This window comes from Octodon degus, unplaced genomic scaffold (genome assembly GCF_000260255.1).
Source record: "Octodon degus isolate 3935 unplaced genomic scaffold, OctDeg1.0 scaffold00078, whole genome shotgun sequence".
NCBI lineage: Eukaryota > Metazoa > Chordata > Mammalia > Rodentia > Octodontidae > Octodon > Octodon degus.
The window spans coordinates 4,648,478-4,671,409 of NW_004524654.1; the positions used below are offsets into that span (position 1 = coordinate 4,648,478).

Below are 22,932 nucleotides of genomic sequence, written 5' to 3' on the forward strand. Positions count from 1 at the left end.
TGGCGGAGGCTGGCGGCCGCACGTCACTGTGCACGGCGAGTGCTGGAGCGCAGGCTGCCGCTCGCTCGCCGGGCGCCCCCTCCGCCCGCCTACCGCTTCCTGCTCGCCGCCGCCGCCGCCTCCATTGTATAATGCCCCGGGCGCACTGGCGGAGGACGCCGGAGTCTTAGGCTCGTCTCGCCGCCCGCCCGCCCGCCCGGCCCCGGCAGCAACCCCGGCCCCACGGCGGGGCGCCCCGCATGGAGCGGGAGTAGCTTGGGGAGCGGGCGGAAACCCCTCCTGATGCGCTAGTTCCCAGGTGGAGCTGCATGTGGTGAGTTCTCCGGCCGCCAGGCTGCGGGGTCCTCGGGTGCCGGGCTCCGGGGGATGGGGGCGACGTTGGGACCCGGCCAGGGCTGGGCAAGCCGGAGCCGGAGCCGGAGCCGGAGCCGGAGGCGGAGGAGGGGCCGGGCAGGTAGCGGCGGGCGGGTCGGGGTCCCGGCCGCTGGCCCCGCGGGGCACGGGGCTCGCAGCCCGGGGCGGAGGGGCGCTGTCGCCTCTCGCCGCTGGGGTGTGTAGTGTTGTGGCAGTTGTGTTGTTGTGAATGTGCGAGACTTTTTCAGGCTCGGATTGCTGGCGCGGAGGCTGCTTCACTTTTGAGTTCCCTGGCCGGGTTTGCATCCAACTCGCTTTACTGTGTTTTTATGAGTTTCCCGTGGTATTTTTAATGTTAAAACATCCCTCTCCACCCTCTTTTGTCCGTGCCCAAATGAATTGATTCTGGATCTGAATGTATATTAAACTTAATGTGTGTTTGGTTTTTAAATTAGAAACTTACAAGTCATCTTGGTGGTGACCGCCTGTGACGGAGAGGAAGGGAGGTGAGGGGAACCAGCTGTCCCGAACCCCAGACTTTGTACCACCAAGTCTGGGTGCCAGACAAGGGCCAGAGCGGCGAGAGAAAAATCCCGAATTGTTTTTTCTTTGGCAGCAGAAGTGGCAGTAATCAATTGAGATGAAGGTTGAGTTCAAAGTTTCACAAAAATATCAGATATAGTTGTCTTACAGTAACTGCTTGCAAATTGGATAGTTTCAGGAGGTAGAAAGTTTTTACAGGCACTGAATGGAGAAGAGCAGTCCGCCGGGTGAGACATCCAGCCTCGGACTTACAGTAGTTTTTTTTCAGATCGAATTGGGCAGCCCCAGTCGGCCTTCAGGAAGAGAGAATGTTTTCAAGCTTTGTTCGGGAGATGTGCCTTCTGATTTCCCAATACATGTTAAGAAATGTTCATAGTGTGTGTGAAGAGCCTGAAGTTGTAGTCACCACTAGGGTTACCGAGGCCCCAAGTGCTGGAGGTTGCTTGTTGAGTTAGGGACTAGTCCGGGGCAGGAGTGAGGTGGGTGTCCGGCTGCTCTCAGCCCCCAAGGCGTCCACCTGAGAGTCTCAGCTCCTTTGCTTCCAGGGCAGCCTTGTCCCACCCGAGCAGTTCCCAGTGCGCTCTCTTTTTATAGCAGTCTATTCTGACCGGAGTGTGCGAGGGCATGAAAATACCCATCCTGCGCGCCCAACTTAAGGCTTGAGCAAGAATAGCTCGTCCACGGATCCAGGCTTTCGTGTTCATTTTATTAAGTAGTTCATTTAAAAAACTAGCCATAAAGACAAACGTTTAGTTTTCCTTTGGCTACATTGACTTAGTTAGAGGTATTATATATTAATATGAAATTGTTTGTTGTTTATTAAGTTGGAAACCTTTAAAATAATTTATACTATTTTCCCCTCCTCACTAAAAGTATGCATAACCATGCAACTCTCAGTAAAGAAATCATATGAAATGGATTTGATAAAAAAAAAAAAGGGCTCTATTCTTTCATGTCCACAGGTAGAGAACTCACATTTTATAATGCTAACCAAATATACAACAGGAGGTGTCCTAGGGAACAGTTTTATTGTCAGTCCAGTGTCACAGTCTCTTAGGTAACAGCTGCTCAGGCTTGCTTCCATTAAGGAACTAAGAGAAGGATATTAACTCAGATTTAGAAAATCTTTACGTTCCTACTTGCTGAATTATTCTCCATTAAGGTTTTTTAAAACCTAATTGAAGAAGTGAAATACAAGTTTACTCAGTTGCTACATAGTAAATCATTGTTAATAACAAGCACAGTAAAATAGCATATATCTTGATATTTTAAAATTTACTCAAATTTATGGGGTGCCTGATGTTCGTGGCAGGCTCTATTTTAAGCACATAGCAGAGTAAAAGTTATGCACTACAAGTGTATAATCAGCCAAAATGTTTTACACTTTAGCAACTAAGAAAAGTAAAACCTGCAGCAGAAATTTTTAGAGGTTTCTGGTAGGAAGTATGAACTTCATTTTACATTTCATTCATATCAGCAGAATGAAGACCAATTTGTCAGTATTATAAAGATAAAAATAGATAAATGTTTAAGAAGGTGAACTTTAATTCATTTGTAGAATATTTAAAATTTTGTGGCTACAGACATATTTACTGTCAAGGCATATTGTTTAGGAGGTTGCTGTAGCTTCTTGGTGTAAGAGGGGAGGAGAGAGAGAGAGAGAGAGAGAGAGAGAGAGAGAGAGAGAGAGAAGAGAGACTGACTGACTCTGATTACTGAGTCCAAAGATCAGTTGTATACTGAAGGAACCAGAAGGTGAGCTCCAGTTTATTTGAAAATAGCCTCACAGAAAGGGTAATATCAGCCCTTGTAGGTCTTCCATTAGTAATTCTGACTAGCTGAACATGAAAATACAGAAAAGCTAATACTTAATTCACATGCACAAAACATGTTTTTTCCTACCATTAATAATCATTAATTAACCATGAATAAAAACCTAAAGACCATGACTTCTGTTTAAGAAGGGTATAGATATTTTGATTTTCATATTTTTGAAGGAAACAACTCACCAAAGTTACCATACCTTTAAAATATATATATATAGATAGATAGATAGATATATCTATATATATATATCCTAAATGGCCAGCGCAGTTGGTATTAAAGATGAACTTCTGCCCTGTGTGCAGATGCTGGGAAACCCTTATGAACAGAACTGTCCCCTGGAGCGTCCATCACTCATTGTGTGGAGCTGTGTCTTTCTCCATTAGCACTGTGTGGCAGTTCATTCTTTGTATGAATCTGTGAATGGCATATGTCAGCCCAATAAGGCGACATTCCTATTCTGGGTAATAAATACATGCTTTGTTTTTTTTCTTCGAAGATCATGAGACAAACAGAAACATGCTTGGCTGTCTAAAAATTTTCTTTGAAATTCATATAATTGTAAGTTTCAAAATAAAAAAGCAAAATATATGATTTCTAATAAGACAGAACAGATAGTGCTTATAATTTCCAACAAACACCACATGCAGACAATCAATGCAAACTCCCTTTTGGAAATTTGGCTCTCTTTGTGATCTGAGGGATCCTAAAGCTGGAAAGACTCATCTCTGTCTTCCCAGGCTCCTCTGTCCCTCATCAGCTCTTAATTGGAAATACCGGGGTTCACTGAAGCAAGCGCCACAGTTTGCTTGATCTCTCTAGAAGCCCACCTAAGCTGTGGTCTGCCCTCAGTGCAGTGTTCAGTTCCGAATGGAGTCTTGCCTGGCCTCCTTTTCCACTTGTGCGCAGTCAGGCCAGAGCTGGCCCTCCCTCTTTCCTTCCCAATAGGGAGGGCAGACCAAAGGGTGAGTATGCCTGGCCTACAGGGTGGGGAGTGGACCGAGCTGCGTGGGGGTGGGGGGCTGAGGGAGGGGGCAGGGGACAGGTCCAGAGCCGGCTGTGCAACTGCTACAGCAGGTCTAACTAGTTTGAGGTGCCCAAAGGCAGCTTTGTTTCTCTAGTAACTTCAGGTAGTAGCAAACTCAAGTTCTTAAAACTCACTCCTTGTGTCTACATTGCTATCTTTTTGTCACTTTGCAAAAACCTTTGGAGGGTCTCTCATCAACTCTAGACATTTTTCCTCTTTAAAAACCTCCATAGGTGATTATCTTAAAAAAAAACCAACCAACCTCAACCAAGTATTTTTATCTTTAAGGAGTTTCATATAACAATTGCAATATGTACATCCATTTTTAAACATACACGTATTTTTATCTCCATACTTGTGAGTACAGTGGGCTGTGTAACCTGCTGAACAAAGGTAAAATGCACACTTGACTGTGCTGTGGCCACACAAATTCAATAATCAAAAGTCCCTTGCTGCAAATCAACCTTTAGCCCTTTGCTCTCCTCCTCTCTGGCTGGCTGCTTATCATTCCAGGCCATGCTGCTGCTTCTGGGGCTTGGAGCAGGCCTGCTGGAGTACCCCACCCTTGTGTAGGGGAGCATTGCCCAAGTGAGACTCAGGGATTCTGAAAAGTCCCGAGGCCATAAAGGAGTTTGCATAAAATTCCCTCCACACAATGAGATGGTAAGGTGGCAACTGTTTCAAACTGATCTTCCTGGAGTGGTTCTTCCAGTCTCTGATAGATGATCTGGATTTGCTTTTCAGATTTCTTCCTTTTCTGAGGGGTCATCCATGTCTATCCAATGTGTACCTCTGTGCCTTCTACGCTGTCGCAGAAAGCTGATCTGGCAGAGGAATCTGGGCCTTCTCCAGCAGCAGAACTTTTGCAGTGCCACAGACCTGTTGGTCTTTTTGAAGTTTTTAAAACACTGATTTTTTAAAAAGTAGTTTTACTATGTCCAGAAATAAAAAATAAGCCGGGTGTGGTGACACATTCCTGTAATCCCAACACTGGGAGGCGGAGGCAGGGGGATTACAAATTAGAGCCCAGCCTGGGCAGTTTAAGGAGACTGTCTCAAAATAAAAAAGGTTGGAAGTGTCCTTCAGTGCTGAGGCCCTAGATTCAATCCTCAGTGGTGCCAGAAAAAGAACAACAAAAAAGAAATACAGATGTCACCTGGTAGGGATTATTAACTGTCTGGTTGGTTGACACATTCAAAATGGAATTCCTCAGGTAGCTTTTGCTTCTGCGGAAACTCCTGATGCTAACTAGGACCAGCAGAACTTTAGGGATGGCTAGCTGGTAAATTGGTGGAAGGCTTTCCATAAAGATCCTTAAAAATAAAGTTTTATTAAGTATGCTCTTTAAAAATACTTATAACACCCAGTGGCAAAACTCTTTATTATTTTGATTGTATTTAACTTAGCTAACTTTGCTTAAAGGTCAGAGAATCACCACCAGTACACAGAAGACCTTGGGAAGAAATGCATTTTATCTCTAAATGACCTAAAAGTAGTTACATCATTCGCTACTCCCTAGTTTGTGTCATTATTGCCTTTTCTGCTGTGGATTATCCAAATTATATGATACAAAGTTTGAATTCATAAAATTCCACAGTTTGTCTTCATAAAGCCCTATCAGCCTACCTAATTTTTAAAGGCAACCAAAACAGTTCAAACATATAGGTGACTTAGTACAGGTATTTGCACATTAGAATAGGTGCTTCTCCCCTTTTACATGTCTCTGAAGCATGTTTCAGTTATCCTGTACTTCAAATTTTTGTTCTCACACGTCACATTGTAAAAATGTGATATTTTGGTGGGTGAGGTGACACATACCTGTAATCCTAGCTGCTCAGGAACCTAAAGCAGGAAGAGCACAAGTTCAAGGCCAGCCTGGGAAATTTTAGCAAGTCCTTCTCTCAAAATAAAAATGGCTCGGGCTTCTGTAGCTCTGTGCTCTGGGGTTCGATCTGCCCCTCCCCCATTGGTGTCTTTCTTAAGAAGTCCAGATTGAGGCCATGCAATATAATGTTTAATTTACCCAAAAAATTAGTAAGTTTCTCTTCTTTTGCTTAAACTGTGTGTGGAAGTTAAAAGGTGAAATAAATGTTGTATTTATGAGGGGTATTTTAAGGGGCTTTTCCATAGTATTAAGCCACCCAAATTTAAAAGTATGGCTAATTTGTAATCTTTAGCTTTTAAGAAACACTTCCATAAAAGCACTTCCAGAGGTAACGTACTTATTTTTTATTCTGTAGTTGGCAAGTGGTTAACAAAACCTGGCAGGCAGCCTTTGCTTTTTTAAAAATTTACCTTCACTTTTTAACTAAGATGCAATTTTATTTTTCACAGGATTGTTCCAAAAAGTACATTTATCTGTTCATTGTTTTAGAGTATCTATTTTATGTAGTTGATGAGCCTTGTAAAGGAAAAAGAACTGTGACTTACTTTGGCAAAGCCCTTAGCTTCTAATCTAAGCCTTCATTTTCCCCTGACATTGTTTATTAAGGGTCTCTCATGTGAGGTGAAAAACAAGATGTCTTTGGGGAAACCATGCTACAGGAGGGTTGAAACCAGAATCTCATCCAAGCAATTATAAATACACGAGAAAAAAATATTTTCATAATGCACGGGAATGGCGCAAGGTTAGGGGGAGAAGTTAGACCTGAGGAACCTTCCCTTAACATTAATGACACTGGATTCAGATGCCAGAGATGTGTCCTGATACTAAATTATTAAGTAGCTTCACAGTGTAAATAATTATAATGCATATGTTCATAGTTACCAATTTCACTTGGAAAATATGATGATACTAGTTCATTTGTTTTGAACAGTTTTACTGGACATACATCATATAACATGAACTTGTAAGTTAAATAGAATTCCAGCAATAGCTGCACAGTAACTTGCTTTATTATCTCCGGAAGGTTAACTCTATTACATTTTACAATTAAATGACTCTTCTCCTGCACCCTTTATGAAGGGTTTTCCCAAATAACCGCCTGGAGCAGTGTCTGGTGGTATAGTGGTAGTTAGTATTATTAAGAAACACTAGGGTTATTGAAGGCTTCCGTAGTAAAATTCTCAGCACTGAACTTGAGAGATGTGTTGCTTGGTTGGGAGTCCACGTGAAGGCCCCACTAGGAATCTGCACTGTGGATTCTTCCAAGACTCTATCTCAAGACTTAGGCTTGGATTCGTTCTTGCGTTTGTTCTCACTTGAGGAATCCTCCAGGGATCTGATCTTAGCCTTGTTTTTTGATGTATCAGTGATATATATATATATATATATATATATATATATATATACAGGCAGCAGCCTTTCCTATACAATGTTTTCAGACTCCGAACGATAGTATAGTGTAATTTACTTTGGCTTTGGCAAAGGTCCCAGCTTGCTTAGCATCGTCCGGTAGACACTGGAATTCGGTAATGATATTGGAAATATGTAGGTTCTGAGTACTTAGTAAACTGCTGTACTTATTAGTAAACTGCTTTGGGGAAGCCGACTTCGGGGTGCCTGGTTGCTCTGCTGCACCACCATGTGGCAGGATGTGGCACTGTCTGTCAGAGGTCTTTGGCTTTTGGAGGACTGGACATGCTTGTTTACCTAGAGCCTTCGAGCTCACGTCTGTCTAACGACACCTATCCGGCTAATATAATAGCTCTCACTGAGAGTGTAAATAATTTATTGTATCTGTTTTTAATTGTAGAATTTTTTTAAGTATGTGAGATTTAAAAAAAAAAAAAAACTTTTTATTATGGAAATTTCCCAACGGGCTCAAAAGTAAAAGGATGAGTACAATGCCCTGCCTGTACTTGTCACCCCGCCCCCAGCCGCAGCCAGCGTTTTTGCTGATCAAGTTTCAGTTTTGGCTAGTGTTTTTTTTTTTTTTTTTTTTTTTTTTTTCCTTCAGTATTTTAAAGCTAATTTCAGACACCAGATCATGGCTGCGTATTTGTTAAACTTAAATTCACGGTATAATTCCACTCAAACACTTTACTTGAATTCAGTGTGACCTGCCTTTAGCTAGAATGCTTAAGTAAAATTGAGAAATAGGTAGCATTTCCATTGTCCTTGGAAGAAGGCGATTATTGCCCTTAGCTTATTAGGGTTGGGATTAAAACCTAAAATTCCCAGCTGGCAGAAAACCAATAAGATGAATATTAGGAACATTTTATACTATTTGACATTTATGTTCCAAAAAAACCTATTTTTCTTTCCAGATGTTCACTAACAGGGCCATAATTTATTTTAAAGAAATATTTACTTGAAACAGTCCCTCCCAGAATCTTGCGTCTTGTTTACTAAAGACAGTTGTCAACATCTTAAAATTTGTGTTTCCAGGGTAAAAGATTCTATTTGACAGGCCATCAACATTCGATATTATCCTGAGCTTAATAAAGGCATGTAAAACTCTGAACAGGACAAGCTAAAATTTGTTACAATATGGATATCAGAAAACAACCCCATATAGGAAAGTTGTTTGTCTTTTCAATTTACTTGGAAGTTGACCTCCTGGCAGACTTATCTGCAGGCCTTAGGTGGCCCGCAGGAAGGCCCGCAGGCCTGTCCTAGGCTGGTCCTGCCAGGCCTTTGGACGCAGAGGTTGCTGGGCTGCTGGGCTGCGGGGCTGCGGTCCGGTGGCCCTTAGGGAGGCTGGGAGGAGGCGCCACCAGATGAGGGTCAGGTTACAGCCCCAGTCTCCCGGAGCACTAGCTCGATTGAGTGACTGGCTTTATAATTACATCACTGATTTGTTAGGGGAGGCTTTGTCTCACTTACCAATTAGTGTGGATGTTACTGCGGGGACCTCCAAAATCCTGGTTGGGTTTTAGTTTATAAAAGAAGAGGAAAAAAAAAAACCCACCTTCCTAATCCAAGCAGATTTAGGGGTTCTGTCACTAATGCTGCTGGTTTTCTGTGTCCTTCCATCTGTAAATAAGCAAAGACTTTGTCTCTGTTGCTGTCACTCCTGGGAGCCTGGGGCCATCACTTGGGGTACAGATAGCACCCTCTGCACCTCAGAGTCCTCCTGGGGCAGGGACAGCACTGCTCCTGGCCAGCTGCAGCTCCACAGAGCTGTGGGGCCCATCGGAGGACTTGCCTGTCAGTCTTGGCTTTCCTTTCTGGTCCTATCAGCGTTCAGACCGACTACTGCGTCCTATTCAGGGTGGTCTTTTTGTTCAGCTGTGTGTTTTGTTGTACTTAGGGGAGGAGGGTGTTAAAAGCTTAGGCATCATCAGATTTCTTAGCCCAGTGTGTTTTTGAAGGTGTGATATTTTTAAGTGTACGAGTTGTATAAGCAGCAGGGCTCCCCCACCCCCACCCCGTGGCAGTGGGATGGGGCTTTTCCTTCCTGCTTGGGAGCCACTATAGTATCACACTGTGACAGCAGACTGCAGGGAGCTTGGAGGCCCCTTACAGCTGGTACGGGGTGTCCTCCTGCTCTAGACAGAGGCTGTCCATTTGGGCCACATTAAAAGCAGGGTCCAAACACATTTAAAGGCAAGTGGGTGGAACCAGGAGAGGACCAGAGAGAATATCAGCAGTCTCAGAAGTTGTTCAAGACAGTCGAGCCCAGCACCGAGCCACTTTCTCTTTTTTAGCTCAGAAGTCTGTCACCCACATAAGGAGCTTTGCCAGGGACACTCCTCCCATCTACTCCTGCATACCTCAGAAGACACTGAAAGAATGTGTGTCTTCCACTTCAGGGGCTGCGGCTCTGGCAGCACGTGATGTCAGTGGGAGAGGTTGCACCCGCTGGCCTCTTTGTGCTGTACTTGCCCCTCCTCTTTGCTTGGTTTTTCTTCAGAAGAAGTAGGCCCATTGGTGTCGAGGCCTTGTGTGTATGGTGTTGGTGCTTCGCGGGACTGTGCAGTGGCCAGCAGTCATCCCATGGACTGGACTGGGTACTGAGGAGATGTAGGGACATGGCATGGAACGTGCCTCGCTCCCAGAAGCCACAGGCCCACCTGTGACTCCTGCCAGTGCAGACACCAGAGGTAGAAGTTGTGCCTTCTGACTGACTTCTGCAGTGACATGGCATGTAACGTGAAGACTGCTGCACCCCCGACAAAGGAAAACACTGACTCTCTGATTGTTATTGTTTACTAATCCAGAAGAAAATGGGACCAGGCTCCTCAAAATGTACTCAAGGTACAAACTAATTAGGCCCAAAGGTATTTTGAAGTTATGGCTTGTTGCATTCCCTGCCCTATCTACCCCTCCTCCAGGTGAGGTAACTCTGGATCCAGACATTGTCGTGTGCCCCTCTTCTGTGTGAAAGCCCTCCTGCTCCCACTGGCTCTGTGATGTCTTTTCGGTTGGAAGATCAGTTGTACCTTTGCCAATCATTTCCTCTGAAATTAGAAGTCAGCTTTTAATTTTGACCTCCCACCCCCTCTTACAGAGCTCTTGTAGTGTTAACTCTCTTTGGCTGTGGAGTAGGAAAAGTCTGCTAGTTACGGAAGGTTTTCTCTCTGTCTAGTGTAATGACTGTTCTTAGACTGAATGGAGTGAAAACACAATACAGACTTTACATCTTTTGGAACGGGCACAGAATGAGAACACTGGTCCTCGTGGTGGGCCAAGGAGGGTTCCCAAGCCGATAGCCCTTCTTGAGGGTCTGCAGGGGTGGGGCCGGGGTGAGTCTGCAGGGGAAAGCAATATTTGTTGTTGGTAGCGGTAGGTGACAGGAGTGGTAGTTTGGAAAAGCAGATTTCATACTCATCTCTTTATTTTATTAGTATTATTATTTTATTTATTTATTTTTTAGCAGAACCAGGTATTGAACTCAGGTCCTTGTGCTTGCCAGGCAAGCGCTTATTCTACTGAGCCATCTCCCCCGCCATACTCATCTCTTAAAAGTCTCCGATTATTTTACTTGTTAATAAAATTTTAAAAACCCAAACATGAGGAGAATAAAAAAGTTACCTTTCCAGTGGTTTAAAATTGCACCTGCTAAAATTATTTTAAAATTCACTGTCCTTTGATGTCTGATGTCTCAGTCTGATAGGCTGAGCTTTAACATTCAAACTGAGCTTTAAAATCTTTGTTCTGCATGAAGTATTTAAAAAGAAATCAGATGTCAAGCCAGGCCCCAGGGCTCACACCGCAAGCCCAGCTGCCCAGATCCTAGGGCAGGAGTATCACTTGTGGTCAGGAGTTCAAGACTTGCCCGGGCAGCACAGTGAGACCTGCCTCTCTAAAAGCAACAACAAAAACATGGGGGGGGGGTTGTTCCTTTTTGTCCTATGACTTAGCTACAAATAGGAAAGATCTTTTGAATCAGAATGAACCAAATAAAGATAATTTCAAGTTTAAAATACGAGCTGGTCTGATTGGGGAAAAGAGGAAATTGGAGTTGTCAGATGCACTTATACCAGTATCAGCTAGAAACATGTTGCAAATGCAGATTCCTCAGCTGGCCAGCCTGTGCGCTGCTGCCTCCCCAAGTTTGAGAACAGAAAAAAAGTGGAGGGCTGTCTGAACTGGTGCTTTCTTGCCTAGCTCTGTAGAGCGCTTTATGGCCAGCTGCACCTGTGAAGCTAATCCTGAGGTCTGCGCCTCTCGCCTGCTCATGCCTCTGTGCACACAGTCCTCACAGAGGCCACACTTGCACGCACATCTGGCTCTTCTGCGCTTCTCTGCTGTCCCTGTGTCTTTTCTTATTCTTTCCCCTTACTGTTTGTTCACTTACTCAGCAACTACTTGTGGGCCGTCCTACGCTGAGGATACAGCAGTGGCCCCGCAGACACAGTCGGTGCCTTCATGGGGTTTACTGTCCGCAGGTTGGAGACAGAGACATTCCACTCGAAATATAAACTTTGGGCTACGGAGTCACCCACCTTATTTCCCGATGACCCCAACACTCAATAATCTCTCAGATTCTCTACTGTGAAAGGTGCTCAAAATACAGGAATTGGTGAACATGAACAGGCAGGTAAACCAGTCTCCTGGCCCTCTGCTCTTTTGTCTGCTGAGAAAACTGCTAGTGATAGTTGTTAATTTTTGATCATCTGCCCCAACAGATTATAGCTTTTGTGGCCAAAGTCCTTCCTAATAAAAAGCTCTACAGCCGAAGACCAGGCCTGGTGTACAGAGAGGTTGTACTACAGACTTGGAAAGTTCCATTTATTTTGGTGTTAAGGAGTTTTGTACTTTTTTTTTTTTTTCCAAAACTTAGTTTTTTGGGTTTTTTTTTTTTTTTTTTTTTTTTTTTGTTTTGTTGTTTTTTTTTTTTTTTTTTTGGCAGCCAGAAGATGCCTTGAGAGCATTTCTGGTTTTGTGTATCTGGGTTCGAACCACAGCATGTTGAGTGTGAGTGCTTTGTTTAAGCAGGCACTTCAAAACTTAGTTTGCTGTAGTTAATAGTTGGTCAGATTTATTTTTAAAAATATAGTCAGGACTGGGTGTGTATCTCAATAAAAGAGTGATTGCTTGGCATATGTGTGAGGCTAGGTTTGAGTCCCAGCACCACAAAGCCAAAAACCCTGAAAAGAAACACAGCTGTAAAAATGTTGCATGCTGAGAATTTGTTTCTAACACATTTCTTGGGGGAGAGGGTGTTTTATCTCAAGCTTTCCTTAGGAGCCGGTGACTATTTAATAGAAAGTGACTGTGGATAGTTGGCTGCCCCTTTGGGTGGCAGAGGTGGGCGCAAGTGCCAACCTGACTTCTCCGTGTGAGGCTTTCTTACCCAGTTCCGAAGCTCAGGGTCTCTTTGGATGTTTTTTGGAAAAATTGGGTGGAAGACCTGGACTTTAGGCGAGGGTCTTCCCAAGCTGAGGGAAAGGACAAAGCCATGTGGTAGCCAAGGAAGCCAATGTGTCCCCAGCCCCTCCCTGGTGAACTCCAGACCACAGCTCTGGAGTCCATGTGCTGCAGTCAAGGGGAGCCTCCCTCCCTAGTGTTCCCTGGAAGCCCTTAACGAGCTCCTGCTACTGCTTCATCTTCGAGCTGCTGCCTGGTGAGGCCTTTTGAAAGGTCACGTGCCTCTCCAAGGCGCTTAAAGAGCTATTGTTATTTTCCTCCGAATGCCTGAGGAGAAAGTGGAGCTGGCCATCCTGGCCTTGGCCAGCATGAGACAGGTCTAGAGAAGCCAGGAGGGGCCCACGTGCCTGGCTTCTTGCCCTCTGCTTCTTGAGGGCATGTCTTGTGTTTTCTTCTTTAAATTATGCCCTGCTTAAGGAGCTGGTTGTTACACAAAGCCCGGAGTGAGAGTTCCTGCCGCCCTCCCCCTTAAAGGAGCTGGAGGCCCTTTCTGACCAGGCTAATTGTAATGTTGCTATGGTGCATTGGGCCAACTTTGGAAAGACTTCATTTTTAAGTAAAACTGTGGCATAGATTTGATTATTTTGTGTTTCTTTCTTTATTGATTTAGATAAAGGTTAAAAATCAGGATTGTGTATGTTTTGCAGTTTTACTGGGTGTATGGAGCCAGTTTTGCCTCAGATACAAGAAACCTAGTCCTACTAGGGGTCCTTTTTTTACACACTTGCAGAATACCCAAGATTCACTCTGAGTATCTTTCTGCTCACAGACTTGGTTAGAAGGGCCCTCCACCCTCCCCTTCCAGGCCCTGTTACAAATGTCTTATCAGGTTTTTTCTAAATCAATGGGATTATCACAACAGCTATGACCAGCTGGATCATTCTAATTGGAAATTAGGTGCTTTTCACATTGAAATCCGTCTGAAAGTATCTCCACAGATCTCTTTGAGCTGTGGGAATTCTATTAAATACCTACAGCGCTGCATTGCCTCTGAGCTTTCAGTGAGTTCTGTACGCTCTGTGCTTATTTCTAGAGAAATGTATTGCTGAAAAGGAGCTGTTGCAGCCCTGTTTGGTGGTATGTGCCTATAATTCCAGCACTCTGGGAGGCTGAAGCAGTAAGATAAAGAGTTCGAGGCTAGCCTGGGTAACAGCAAGACTCTGTCTCAAAAATAAAAAGGCTGGGGCCGGGGAGATGGCTCAGCAGAATACGCACTTCCCTGGCAAGTGCAAGGGCCTGAGTTCAATCCCCGGTTCTGCCAAAAAATAAATAAATAAAAATAAAAAGGCTGGAGATGTAGTCAGTGCTAAGACTCTAAGTTCAATCCCCAGTCCAACTGAAAAACATACACACAAACAAAAAGCGACATTGATGACTAAAAAGTCCACACCCTTTTACCTAAGGTTATCTTTCCTCTAGAAAACCAGCAGAAATTCAAAGTGGAGATGAGCTTACTGATTTGCGTTTAGTTGTCAACAGCTGGGTGCAGTGCTTCTCACACCTTCTGTGATGATGGACCACCTTGGTTTTGTTTTTTCACCCCAGCCTTTCCTGGACTTCAGTAAAACAAAATCATCACTTGAAAAATGAGGTGAAAATACAAAGATAGATACTCCTATTCGATGTATAAATACTTTGTAATTTTGCTGTGAAAGCTTGTAAATGATGTAATGTCTCTTCTTATTGTAATGCCAGCAGCAGATCACAGACTGGCTTTGTACACTTCTGTAGAGTGTGCACATGTGTGTGCTGGGGTACCCTAATTCATGTATGTTCGCATGATCACATAACATCAATCAGATAACTTTATGTGAGAATTAAATGTACTTAGAAACTCTTTGGCAAAAGTGAAATTTTTCTGGAAGCATTTAAATGCTTAAGTTGTAAGTGAATACAGTTAATTGTGAATGCAGTTACACATTTCAAGACCCAGTTGTCTGGTTAACACTTCCAGTGTATAAAGCAGAAAGTTTTTTACAAAGTGAAGTGAAAGTACCTCTACTCTGATTTATCCCCAAGTTTAAATAAGCACAGATATTTTAGGTAGGAAAAGTAAGTAAACAGATAATACAGATGAGACTTTTAGCACACTGAACAGTAGAACTGTGTCTGTCAGGTAAGGAGTTAAATAAACCAGTTGCTGTCATAGCTTCCTTGTCTCAGAACAGTTAATTACAGGACTGGTCTTTGGTCCTAGTGATTGACAGCCATTTTGTTAATGCTTACAAAATGAGGGGAAGTGTTTCATACAAGTAGCTCCACATTCTTCATAAGTATTAGCAAATCTCAAGCTGATGCTGACACTGATAGGTTACAGCTGTCTTTCTCTTTTTCTTCTGGAGACTGAGGCATCGAAAGGCAGTCTCTGCATACAGAATTGTGTGCAAGGCTCTGTGGTCCCGGAAGGTCTGCTCTGATCAAAGACAGCATGGTAATAGTGGAGGAAGCTCTGTAAACTGTACAGACCTTGTTAGCCTTATTCCTTCAGCATGAGACTCAAAGTACAAAGGTGGAGAGGTACAGGAGATGGCCTCTTGGAGACCACTGGGGTCTCCCGAGGAGGCCACTCCCTACAGTGCTTGAGACAGTGTGTATGTGGGATGAGCTAATACAAGGTTTGAGGAAGCACAGTCAGTCAGCTGGAGCAATGCAGTAAAAAGTCCTGAGCATTTAGAAGAAAAATCAGGTAACCACAAAGCAATGGCATGTGTGTGAAGCTATCATGGGAATGAATCACATTTAGAGATGATCAGCACATGTCTGGGTGTGAGTGCTGTAGAGAGGGCGATGGAGCAAGCACAGGCCTGGCTTAATTAGAACCAGGCATTCTTGCCGGGGCAACTGCAGAACTTTCTGGATGAAATGTCTAGGAAGGGAGGTGTGTGTGGCAGAGGCTAATGGACTGGAGAGCCATCTGTTGCAGGGAGGTGTTCTGAAATGAGGTGGTGACAACGTGACCATGGATAGTTGGGAGGACCACAGTACAGAGGTGGCAACTAGCTGAGGATGGTGTCTCAGAGCTTTTAACTCAACCCATTATCCAGTTCTGGAAGTCTGGTCCTTGTTCCCCTGAAGTATATGCACATTTCTAGAATCAGAGTGGGTATTTTCTACAGAAATGTCTCACATACCCAAATCGCAGTGCCTATGATCAAAGCAGATTACTTTAAAATTAATGCAGTTGCATTCCGATGACTGTTTGCAGTGAATTGAGCCAAAGAGAAACTTAGGCAGAGAAGTCTACATCTGGCCAGTTGATTGTAGACTGAAAAGCAGTGGCAGTGTACTCTCTGTGGTCATTTAACAAAGGCCAGGTGCTTCCCCACGTGTCACCTAACAGCCAGAAAGGTGCTGTGCAGAATGAGGAAGAAAAAAATATTTTGAAAGCATACACAACTGTGCCAAAATTGAACATGTCCCCTCTTCTTTGACTTGTTCTTTTAATCATCCGTGAAGGGCTCAAGCTGTAATTTATGACACCTTTGCCTATTCAGGTCATAGCATTGTGTTTTCTTGAGCTTTAAAAATAAATCCATTTGGGGGATGGAAACCGAACCTGCATGGTAATGGGAGGCATGCGAACATAAGCACATGAGCTGAGAAAGTCAAAATCATGGTTTCCATGGTAACTCCTAACTTGTCTGTGTCGTACACATTTCTCAAGAAATATATTTGCCAGACTACCTAGTGATAAAAATTGCTCCGCAGGCATTCAAGGGTAGAACTCCCAGTTCTGTCTCCTTCTAAAAGGTCTTTCCTTTTACTGGTTAAACCATCTGCTTTCCTCAGTAACCTGGGCAAGAGATTGAGGTCCAAGTTCTGACCTCCACACTAGGGTCTTTCTTACAGTGGAAGTTAACCTTTGTGGATTCATGCCGTTTCCTGCCTTTCTCTTTTGCAGATATATGTTGGGTAAAGGAGGAAAACGGAAATTTGATGAGCATGAAGATGGGCTGGAAGGCAAAGTCGTGTCTCCCTCCGACGGTCCATCCAAGGTGTCTTACACCTTACAGCGCCAGACTATCTTCAACATTTCCCTTATGAAACTCTATAACCACCGGCCCCTGACAGAGCCCAGCTTGCAAAAGACCGTTTTAATTAACAACATGTTGAGGCGGATCCAGGAGGAACTCAAGCAGGAAGGCAGCTTGAGACCTGTGTTCACCCCCTCCTCCCAGCCCAGCGACTCACTCAGCGACAGCTACCGGGAGGCACCACCTGCCTTTAGCCACCTGGCGTCCCCTCCCACTCACCCCTGCGACCTGGGAAGCACTACACCCCTGGAGGCCTGCCTCACCCCTGCCTCACTGCTCGAAGATGAGGATGACACTTTTTGCACTTCGCAGACTGTGCAGCCTGCATCTTCTACAAGACTCTCCCCTCCAGCCCTTCCACAGGAAAAGGACAGCTTCTCCTCGGCCTTGGATGAGATCGAGGAGCTCTGTCCCACATCTACCTCCACAGAGGCCGCAGTGGCAATGACTGACAACTTGAAAGGGACCTCCAGCGGGGCTAGCCTCCCAAGACCTGAGGGGTCCCAGGAAGGTCGCACGGAGGACTCAAAACTGATGGACTCTCTGCCTGGCAATTTTGAAATCACAACATCCACAGGTTTCCTGACAGACTTGACCTTGGATGACATCCTGTTTGCTGACATTGACACGTCCATGTATGATTTTGACCCCTGCACATCTGCATCGGGGACAGCCTCAAAAATGGCCCCTGTGTCGGCCGATGACCTCCTTAAGACCCTGGCTCCTTACAGCAGTCAGCCCGTCACCCCAAGTCAGCCTTTCAAAATGGACCTTACAGAGCTAGACCACATCATGGAGGTGCTCGTTGGGTCCTGAGACCCGGGGACCCGGTAACAGTGCCCACCCAGACACTGCGAGCGTTCTCACCACCCTGACAATTCTCCGCACTGTGCATGTACCCTTGCTTGCCTTTTTCAGAGAAAAAGAAAATTTTACAAAAGGATTACATTAGTTTTTGCTTTGAGCAGAGTTGGAGTGCCTTCATCCAAGTATGACCACTTTTAATATGTTTTTTGGAGTGGTTCCTCAGAGACTGGCTACCCTGGTATAGGAAAGAACACATTTGAAGACAGTGTCATTAATGTTGAGTGATGAACATAGACAGTTAAAGTGAAGCACAAGGATTAAGGAGGAAAAGCTGTAAATTGCATGTGCATATTTGTCTATTTTTTCTATAAGTTTTATTGCAAGAGGTAAAAAAGAAAAATATATATATTATTTAGATAATCTCAGTACCTTTCCTGGCATTTTTGCCCTGTATAGGTTGACTTGGCAATTGAGCCTTTTTAGAGGCATTAACTACTCCTCGTAAGTGTTGCATTTACCTGGCTGTTTAGAAAACTGCTGCCCAAATTTATTTTATATTTTTGTACAGATTCTGCAGTTTATGATATTGTTTTTTCTAAAAAACAAATGCTGTTTATACATATAAGATAGCTATTTTGATAGGATTTGCTCACATAGTTCCTGCAAACTTCAGATGTACAAGTTGCACTTGTACTTTTATAGAGTTGTAATGTTTTATATGTGTATGGTGCAAGAGAAAATTGGATCAAATCCATCTGCAGTTGATGTCCCCAGATGCAAACACACACACACACACACACACACACACACACAGCCTTTTAAGAAAGGGCCAGGTGATACCACACCCGGATTTCACGGGCACCGACCCCCTGGCATGAACACCCGCCAGTACTGCAACTTCCAAAGCCATGTTTGCTCATCAAACGTGTATTAAGCAGTTGGCGGGGATGGCAGTGGCGCTCGGTCCGGATGCGACGGGTCTCCTTAGCTCCCTTCTTGGAGGGAGGGCTATCGTCTTATTAAAAATGTATTTATGCCAAGTTTGCGCTTTTAATTGTTTTTGTTTTTTAAATGAAAACCCACACCTTTCCTTTCTAGCCTAGTTTTTATGATGAACCTGTTATTTTACATATGAACAAAATTCATGAGAAGCAACCAACTTCTTCGGGAACTGCGCCCTATTGCAGTGCTCGGGGCTCATAAAGAGAAAATTCTACCCAGAAGGCATCCATCATGTTGCTAAATTGTCTTTTCCAGCATCCCTTCCCTAGAGCTTTTGTTCCCTCTGTTGCTAAGAGCTGAAAATGGCATCTTCATGATCAGCTCCGGGAGCCTGGCTCACCTCCACCGGCCGGGGATGTGCTCTCCCACCCCGAGCTTCGTGAAGCTGGACTCAGGCTCCATCATGGCCCCGTCTGGTTGCTTTCTTAAATCAGTTGCTAATTTTTCTACACTTTACAAGGCTGATTTACCCCCGTACACAAACACGAATCTGTATGCATGTTTTCCCTCTCCCACCCCCAGAACACACTTAAGAAGTAGCTTTTTATTCCTAGTGATGTACGTTTAATTTTAAAACATTTGCTATGTATCATGCTTGTTGCTGAGATTGTTCTTGGCCTTCTATTTCAGTTTTTTTCTTTCTCCCAATGGTACTTTAGCTGTTGAGTGCAGGTTACAACCTATATTGTTAGGCAGATGGCTTCTTTAGAAATAACTTTTATATTTATTTAAAAATTTTTAAATTATGGGATTTTGTTTTTTTTTGTTGTTGTTGTCATTGTCTTTGTCGTTGGTCATTTGTCAATATTAAGTCACCAATTCTGCTCACTTCTTGCCATGGATAAAATTGGGTCTTTCTGGCCAATTAAAAAACAACTTTATAAAATGGCACTTTAAACAAGCCATAGATAGTTTTATTTTTGTAATGCACATGGCAAAACAAATACATTTGTGATGAAGGAACTGCTCGTCTAAGCAAAGGACTCATGTATGATATGAGTAAGTCTTTCTGCATTCTAATTCACTTCTTTCCCATTTGAATGTTTTAAAGGCTAATTATCAACTCAGTAGAGCAGTGAGAAACTGATGAAATTGCAGCCAGTCTCCTACAAGCAGCCTCCACGCAGACACCTCTTACTACTGCAGATGTGTCATTTTCTTTGATATGGGACCAGGGACCATATAATTAAGGCGAGGGTTGTTGTAGATGCTTCCAGTGTTACCGAGCCTGTCCGTTTTAAAAGCTTCCCTCTTTTCTGCTAGAGAACAAATCTGCCCAGACCCATGCTTTTCATAACTGGAGAACCCTGCAAACTGGCCACGTGCTGCACACATCAACATACACGTACGTGTACATATACAATAGTGTTGATTATTCTGAACAATAATGGCATAAAGCAGTTGATTTGCCATTGTTGAAAACTGATTTACAGTAACTCAGAACAACTGTACTTTCATTAGATTAGCAAATCGTGTGTTTAAACAAATCCCATATGTTGGGCAACAGTTCAAATAAGCACAGAAAAGCATTGCCCAAACTTGGTTCTCTGACTCTCATGTATTTGTAAGGCTGGGCTTCGAAATCAAAACAAAAACCCCCAATAATAGCAGGCAAGTGCTTTTTAACTCTGACATCCTTGCTGTAAATTCTTGATGCTCAAAGTCTAATGAGACCTACATGGGAAACTCAGTGGTCCATTTTCAGAAGGAGCAAAGCCATCAAGAGTTCAAAGTGTCTCTATGTCCTATTTTTACTAAGTGATGTCCCCACAGGGAAGAGCAGCAGCCAGAGTGGGCTCTCCCAGCTTCGGATGGAGTGTGGGATGTGCTTCCAGATGCCTCCTGGCAGCAGTGCTTTCCCCTGTACAAAAGACGTCACGTGGCATCCAGAGCCAGGCAGGCAGCTTGAGGTACCTTTTATGAGGAAGACGTGCTGGGTGGGGCTGGGCTGGGAGGACAGTTATTGACAGTGATGTGCAATGAAGTGACAAGATGAGAGCAGAATTCTGAGAGCTTTGAATTTGAAGTGATTTTTTTTTTCCCCATAAGTTATTTATTCTTTTTTTTTTCTGTGTAAATATATTTATTTTACTGTGGAGCGCTAACAACTTCTGGATGGTAACATGTGCAGAATGTATGGTAGGAATGTATTCTCTTGTAGGAATGTAAATCTGTATTAAAGGGGGTTCAAGCCAGGCCCCCTCCCCACCGGGTCTCCTCGTTGAGTACAGTCCACGTCCATTTTTACTCTCCTCTCTAATATGGGTCTATTTGAAATATGCAAAAGGGATGAATGAGGAATGTTTTAATACCTCCAAATTTTTAAGAAAATCAAGCATCAAAGGGTTGATATTTTTTAAAGTTTTCTTAGTAGCACTTTCTCTTGATGACAGAAGGGGCGACCACACGGGCACCCACATTCATACCAAAGGGTGAGAAATAGCCAGGGCCTCTTACACCTGAGTGTCTTGATCAATCAAGCTTTTTATTGCCATAGCCCCTTGGAGTGCCCCCACCACCCTGAGGTCAATCAAGGAAAATTTCTTAACTAAATAAGCTCCAAAGAGCCAAAGTATCAACTTACAGATCATTTTTAAAGCTTAAATTTATTAACCACCTTTGCAGTAAACAATGAATTATGAATACTGCAAGGGAGCCTTCTTAAATGACAGATATTTAAAAAAAAACAAAAAAGACTCTGCTTTGGGCAGCGATTGTTATTCTATTCTATATGAATTGTCTTAATATCAAAACATTGCTGTTAAAAATTGAACCTTTGTACATTTTCTGGAAATATTGAAAAGAGCATATTTAACCTCGCTGTAAGTGGTTAACTTCCTGGAACTGCCCCCACCCTGGGTGGCAGCGAGCTGTGCGTGTCCTGCTTATGTACAATTGTTTTTGATGCTTCTAAGGAGGAGTCTAAATGGTTCTTGAAAATTAGCCAGGGCCAAATGCTGTTGCAGATAAACCCAATAAATTCTTTGGACTTCTTTTGGGATAACAGGTGTGGAAGAGAAGTGCAGTCCCTGTGTACTGACAGGCGAGATGTTGAGAAAGACGTACAGAGTGGCATGTTAGGTGCATGGGTTTTGAGGAGGGCTTTTTGTCACAAAGGAGATGTGACTTTTCCCCACAGACCTGAGAGCTGTGCCTTTTCTATGCAATATTACAGATGTCACATCAGAACCCAGAGGGCTGTGTTCAATGTAGGTTTGGGCTGTAATCGAAATAATTGGACAGATTAAATGTACATGGGAATGAGCAGTCTTACTTTTGTAGTTTTATATTATATAATAAACAGTTAAAAGCCGAAAGGCGTGTTTGCAGTTCCTTCTCACTCACACACAACCCGCTTACACATAGATCCGTGTGCGCCCAACGGACGGTCCCTGCCAGGGTTGGGGCTCTTGGTGCCCAGAGCCACCTTTCTGCTCCGGTTCCTCCTGTACCTCCCGGACCCTTCTTGAGCTCCATTTTCTCACTTTTAGGACCAACTCTTTGCAGACATGGTTTTTCCAGAGGTCAGCTTGTGAGCAAGCCTCTACACAGTCCACTGTTGTTGTCTGAAGGTGACCTCACCCTCTGAGTGCTTGCAAACCTCAGGCCAGCTTCTTTCCTGGGCTCTGGCCTACCACTTTGCGTGTCTTATTGGCTGAGCACTTGCCCCACATGTGCGAGGCCCTGGGTTCAGTCCCCAGTCATGGAGCGGGGTGGGACTATCTTAGGGCGGAAGGCCCATTTGGTGAAGGTCCTTGTGACTTCCTAACATGATTGAGTCCATGGTGATCGGTTATTTACAACAAGCTGTGCTGGAGTCCTTTTTTGGCCATCTTCAGTCCTAGATTCCCTGTGACTTCTCCCATGGTGGCTTTTAATGTCCTTTGTTCCTCATTGGAAGGGCTTTGCTGCTTGAATCAGGAGTAACAGACCTTGGGGTTGCCATTTCGGGAGCCACTAAGAGCTGGTGTCCACAGTCTGTGAACCCGTCCCTCCAGTCCCTAAGGGCTTATCTGACCACCCTGCTTTACAGAGGTGTAAGTCCAGGCTCAGAGGTTAAGCAACTGCTCAGAGGTCACACGGCTGCCAGTTGGCAGGGTTGAGATTGGGGCCCTAATATCTTTCAGAAGGAGGCAAGACCAGACATGGTGGCTCATGCCTGTAATCCCAGCACTTCAGAGGCCGAAGCAGGAGGATTGCCAAAAAGTTTGAGCCCAGGCTGAGCTACATGGCAAGACCCTGTCTCAAAAACAAACATAAAGAGGGAGGCAAGACAGACTTGATTGTCCCTGGCTGTATGTTTATAGAGGGGCTGAGGGGCACGCGGGAGGCTCTGCTGGCATCTCTGGCGAGCATGGAGACCTGGGCCCCAGGGATTTTACAAAAGCTCTTGAATGGGAGGAAAGTACTGCCCCGAGGTGCCAGCCTTCCAGGCTTCTGGGAGGGGTGACTGTGCAGGACAGGGAAGTACACACACTGGCATTGTCCCTGAGCTGGGAACCCCCTCTGCAGCAGGCTGTCCCCACCCGCGTGCCTCCGCCCCGCCCCCGCAGGGTGGCCGAGCTGCCAGCTGCTTGCAAGGC

The 22,932-nt window shown here is 44.3% G+C and overlaps 1 protein-coding gene across 4 annotated transcripts in view; it reads left to right on the forward strand.

The window, feature by feature from the left end:
* Window positions 1–21,660, forward strand: part of Sertad2 (SERTA domain containing 2) — a 123,358-nt gene extending 101,698 nt beyond the window's left edge. For 2 of the 4 annotated variants that reach the window (XM_023720859.1, XM_023720860.1), the window contains one exon: window positions 16,408–21,657. In XM_023720859.1, the coding sequence (XP_023576627.1) occupies window positions 16,412–17,356 (945 nt within the window). In that variant the 5' untranslated portion in view covers window positions 16,408–16,411 and the 3' untranslated portion in view covers window positions 17,357–21,657. Of the gene's footprint in view, window positions 1–22; window positions 314–14,075; window positions 14,098–16,407 lie in introns of those variants that run through there. The other 2 variants (XM_004636153.2, XM_023720858.1) reach the window with 2 other exon arrangements.
* The last annotated feature ends 1,272 nt before the right edge of the window (window positions 21,661–22,932 follow it).